Genomic DNA, 6,000 nt, shown 5'->3' on the forward strand with positions numbered 1-6,000 from the left:
AATTTCAGCTTGTAATAATTTTGTATAGTTCTTCATTATTTGCTTAATTTGAGAAAGGACCCTTTACTTATAATTCTTCAAAAACCTCAAGGATCTCCACGTTCAGTACTACAGATTACTTAAAAGTACAGTAACACAGTAGCAAATCAGGGGCCCATGTAGGACCCTTAGCATATTGTAGGTACTTAAAAAAAATGCTTGACTTGATTTAACTTGACTCTAGTGTTCTTCATAAGAAAGTTCCCAAAAAGACTTTGGAAATATCAGAATTTGTCACAAATTATAAGTGAAGTCACCTTAACATTCCCAACTCTGGTAGGATATAAAAAAAGCAGTTTCTTACATATCCCACTGCCTACAAACATACCCAACTCTCCCTCCTTAAAAAAAAAAAATCTTTTTTAATAAAACTTTTTATCTTATCATCCTTTCATGCTATCTTTTTATCTATCCTATCTTCTTTCTGTAGCTAAGCTTCTCAAGAAAACCACCTACAGGTATTGCTTCTACTTTCTCTTCTTATTTATCAATCCTTTGTAGTTTGGTTTCTGATCTTAACCACTTAGTTGAAACTGCTCCTTTCTTCAAAGCTTTTTCTTAATTCCTAAATCCATTGTAGTTTTTTCTATTTTCATCTTTCATTAAATATCTACTACATTTGACACTGTTGATCATTCTCTCTGCTCAAGTTGTATGTCTGACTACTACTACTCAAAGCTCCTTGTTGGATCATTATCATCATCCATAATTCCACTTAATATTGAATATACCACAAGATTCTACTCTCAGGCCTCTTATTATCTTTGGGGGGAGCAGTATTAGCTCTTACAGAAATCTAGGGTATATTCATGATCTTTTGAAATTTCTCATTTCAATAGTTTGTGATTTATACTTTGACTTTGTTAATACTGTTGCAACCGATTGATTGACTTTGAAAATTTTAAATGATTTCATAGTTTCAACAATGAATGATTTCTCCTTTTTTGAAATGTTGAGTTTAAAATCTTTTTGACATATTAAAAAAGTTTTTTTCAATGTTATTCTATTATAGGAGGGAGCCACTGGTTAAAATCATGTTGTTTATAACTTCAGTCATCTTCACAATTACTTTCAACTCTTCCTTACCTCACATCTTCATTTACTTAAATCTTGTTTTTGCCTTCACAGGATCTCACGTCTTTCCCCTTCTCTCCACTCAGAAATAGTTTTCTAGTTCAGACCTAAATAAAATCACCTCTCACTTGGATTCTTGCTGTACCCTCCTAACTGTTTTCCTATTTTAAGTCTTTTTATTCTTCATTTAATTCTTTACAACAGTGATGTCAAATTCAACTAGAAATGGATCCCTGAGGACCACATATTGACTTAGAAAAACACAAATTAACATTATCTGTTATTTTATTAAACAATGCCTAATAATATTAATTTAACACCTCTGCTATACATATCTTTCAAAGTGCTAATCTTAAAGTATAACTCTGATTATGGTCATTACCACTACCTATGCAAGTTTATATTATGATACTCCTCTTTCTATATTCCAATCTGTAGCCAGCCTAAGTAACTTTCTTCTGATTTTTTCAGACATGATTCTTCATCTTCTATCTCTGTCTTTGCAGTTTGTCCTCCCATGGCTGGAATGACTTTCTTAAAAACCCTTCAGAGTACTTACTTTATAGTGCTATATCCTATGTAAAGCCATGTAGAAATATTTGACACTGTTGATCACCTTAATCCTCCTGAATACTCTCTCCTTTCTGTTTTCATGCCACTTCTTCCAGTTCTTATCTTGTCTGTGTCCTTTGCCAGTTCTTCATAATGCTTGCTTAACTGTATCTACCCCACCACGGTTCTGTCCTTGGTCCTCTTCTCTAAACTATCTTTCCTGGTGATATTAGTTCCTGTTTGTTTAATTATGGTCTCTGTGCAGATGAGTCTTAGATTTATATATTCAGTATATTTCAGTTGTTCCCCTGAATTCTAGTTTTACATTTACATAGTTCTATATGGCCTTTTTGCCATTTCAGACTGGGTAACCACAGACCTCCAAAACTCAGTTTATCTAAAACAGAATTCGCCTTTCCCCTCACACCCTTTGTCTTTACAAACCCTACTTTGTTGAGATATTACTATATTCCCAATCTCTCAAGTTCTCAACTTCATTGTCATTCTTGACTCTTTATTTAAATTTGTTCCACATAACCAATTCATTGTCAGATCATTTTTACCTTTACAGTATCTTTCATATATGTCTCACTAAACACGCTGCAGCTATAGTGATGCGGATCCTCACAATTTCATGCCTATTTAGTCTTCTGGTTCTCTTGCTCATTCCAGTCCTTCCTCTACTCAGCTGCCAAAGTAATTTTTTAAAAGTGCAAGTCAATAAATCTCCATGCCTCTGTATTAATAACTCCAGGATCAAACATAAAATCCTATATTTAACATTTGGAGCTTTTTGTAACCTGACTCATTCCTACCTTTTCAGTATATTTATACCTTATTCTCTTCCATGTACTCTATTTGAGAACATGGCCAACTATTCTGGCCTATTTACTGTTCCTGAAACATGACCATCTTTTCTCTTTGTACCATAGTGCTGGCTTCAGCTGGCTGTCCTTCATTTCAAATACTTTACCTCCTTACTTCTGTTTCTTTTCTTCCTTCAATATGACTTCCTTCAAGATAGAGCTCAAATGGTACCTTCTTCAGAAAGCCTTTCATTTTCCTTTCAACTGTTAATATTTTTCTCATATGAGATTACTTCTCATTTGCTCTGTTTATGTCTTATATATGTTTAATTATATACACGTTGTCTACCCCATTCAAAAATCCTAGTTTTCCAACCTATAAGTTTAATTTTTTATACTTTTAAAAGTGTTAGTCACATAATTTTTTGATTACCTGAGATATAGGAAAAATAAAGCTAAAACCATTTTCCAAATGGAATGCCTATTCATACATACTTAACTCTACTATTAACTGTTTGATTTGGGTCAGAGGTAATGAAATGTACATAAACTGACATGATAGCTTTACTAACCCTCTTTTATTTTATAGATTGAAATAGACAATGGAGATGAATTAACTGCAGACTTCCTTTATGAAGAAGTACATCCAAAGCAACATGCACATAAGCAAAGTTTTGCTAAACCAAAAGGTCCTGCAGGAAAAAGAGGAATTAGAAGACTAATTAGGGGTCCAGCTGAAACTGAAGCCACTACTGAGTAAAATCTATTACATGTACTGGTAATACTAAGTATTATAAAAACCAGTTTTTTAAAAGTTTAGTTTTTAGTATCAGAGGAGGTTAATCACTACATATGAATGTGGAATGTTTAGGAAAAAAATTTATTAAAAAACAAAACAAAACACAGTAGCACCTCTTACCTATTTTCAGCAAGACAAACTCTAAAACATTTATTTCAATTTTCACTATTTCTGTGTTCAACACTATAAATGGTAGTCTTTCAGTTTTAGAACATCAAGTTACAAATCAACACATAATTAGCATCACCCAATTTAGTTAGTCTTTGAATTTTTTACAATGCTTAAAATTGCATATGATTAAGCTAAATTTTAGTTATTCTTAATGACATAAAGAATAGCCATTCTATTCCAACTGTCCTCCAAACATTCTCCCTAAAACTGGCTATATTTTTTAAAATATTTTTTCCTCTGAATTAGATATCCATTTGATTCACCTTTGAACCTTTAAAAAAAAAAAAAAGAAAGAAAAATAAACAGGAAATATGTCTTTACTTAATTTGTTAAGTAAAAATTTATTTTCCCTTCTGAAAACATTGGTTTGTGCCTAATAGATGGAAATGTATTTGTTAACTTTGGGGAGCAGTATTAGCTCTTACAGAAATCTAGGATACATTCATGATTTTTTGAAATTTCTAATAGTTTGTGATTTATACTTTATTTTGTTAATATTATTATTGCAACAGATTGATTGACTTTGAAAATTTTAAATGATTTGATAAGTTTCAACAATGAATGATTTCTCTTTTTTGAAATGTTGAGTTTAAATCTTTTTGGCATATTAAAAAAAGTTTTTCTCAAAGCCGATCAAGTTATTCTATGTTAGAGGAGGGAAACAATGGTTAAAATCCATATTGAATTTAAAGTTAATGTCATTAAATCAAGACACAGATCTTTTAAGATCAACTGAAATTTTTTTTGGGGGAAAAAAAACCAGTTTTTAATACTAGTGGTTTTCCTGTGTAAAAACTACAAAATTTACATAAAATTTGATTATTTTAAAATTATTGAACAAATTGTTTTCTAATTTATTATCATAGTACTTGTACAACCTAATGTAAATCAGCTTTTAAAGTTTGGCTTGAACATATTTGTTTGGCTCTATCTTATTTCATACAGATACACAATTTTAGCTAATGATTTTGCAGTTTCAATCTCTGTAGAAATTTTGGACCTAATTTGGAAGGAGTTATGACTTTGTGTGGCATTTGGTCAGTAAAAAAAAATTGCAAGCCATAATTTCCAGTTGGTTTTACTGATCTCTAAATGAACTGAAGTGAGCCAAGATTTGTACGCTGGAAACATACACATTTCATAGTATACAATGCAAAGCACTATTTCTAGAATTCTAAATTTTATTGCACAGTTAGCCTTTTTGTACACATTTATTTTAGCAGTTAGACCCAATAGAGATATTTTGAGACAATTACAGGCTGACTAGTTGAGTTCTTAAAAACCAAAAGGGCAGTCTGTATGGGGTTTTGTTTGTTTACAAGTAATAATTCAGTTTGTAATATTTAAACATGCTAAGTAATTTACATTCTCACTACACTAGTTTATGCATAGCAAAGATGAATTTTAAATTTGTTTTGCAAATAAAAATTTGTGGCCATTAATAAGACTTACACTGAGTTGATCAATAAGCTCCACTTACCTTACATGAACGTAAATGGATATTCTTGAATATGGTATATATTTGTCTTAAGATAATTTTTTTCTACTTGTGATTGTTGGAAATTTTAAAATGCATATATTCTAGAATATAACCATATGACTTAAATATGTTCAAAGTAGTATTTTACAAAAACAAATTTTAAAAAAATCTAATAAATTTATACAGCAGAAGAGAATTATATTAAATAATTTTTATATCTCAATAAAAACATTTTTTCTCTCTGTTTCATATATACATAGTTTTTAAAGACCATTTTCTGTGGTGCAATTTTTTTAAAAAATCTATTTTTTTCCATTTAGCTCATTGTACATCAGGTTTTTGGACTTGTGAATATGTATACTTTATTAGGTTTCACTACTTTCCTTTAACTTATATGAAAAGGTGGTTTATTTGAGTGTGTCCAATAAAAAACAATTCTTAATTAGACTTTTAAAACCCATCTTTTCTGGTTGGCTTGTACAATAAGTTTTTATGCCTATAATATAACTGCCAAATAGAATATAACTTCAATCCTAAATATGTAAAGTCCATAGTAACTGATTACATTTCTGTTATTCTAATTAAGAAAGTCTTTACTTTCTTTTATATATCTTCCAGTGTCTTAGTAATATTACAAATTTTAATATAAGTGTTCAGGACTTCAAAGCAATCCCTTAATGTTAAGTCCTTGTCTGAATTCATAGCTGCAATTGTTTGGACAAAACTAGTACATAATATCCTTTGAAATTCATAATCCCTGATCTATAGTTTGTAATAGTGAGGTAGTGTTAAGTGGAAGTAAAATCATCCAATGGGAAGTATGACCTTGGGCATTATCCAGTAAATAGAATTCTGAGAGTAATGCCATTATTACAAAACTAATAACTTCTGGAATGAAGCTGTATATAAACTATTGTTCAATATGATACGGGTTATCTATGCCTTAGGGTTAGTGATTGCTGATTCTTTTCAATGTTCTGGGATTTTCTGGATGGTGCAGCAGAACAAGTTTGATTTAACAAGTCCCAGGTGCTTTCCCTCCAAGCAGAAGAATAATTATTATTATTTTTTTTAATTTA

General features: G+C 30.6%; 1 protein-coding gene across 1 annotated transcript in view; it reads left to right on the top strand.

Annotated features, from left to right (window-relative positions):
- TWF1 (twinfilin actin binding protein 1) overlaps positions 1-3,734 on the top strand; it is a 29,323-nt gene extending 25,589 nt beyond the window's left edge. Inside the window, exon 9 of the mRNA XM_031940423.1 lies at positions 3,061-3,734. Coding sequence (XP_031796283.1) covers positions 3,061-3,231 — 171 coding nt within the window. The 3' untranslated portion in view covers positions 3,232-3,734. The remainder of the gene's footprint in view (positions 1-3,060) is intronic.
- The last annotated feature ends 2,266 nt before the right edge of the window (positions 3,735-6,000 follow it).

Source organism: Sarcophilus harrisii, chromosome 5, assembly GCF_902635505.1.
Source record: "Sarcophilus harrisii chromosome 5, mSarHar1.11, whole genome shotgun sequence".
Classification (NCBI taxonomy): domain Eukaryota; kingdom Metazoa; phylum Chordata; class Mammalia; order Dasyuromorphia; family Dasyuridae; genus Sarcophilus; species Sarcophilus harrisii.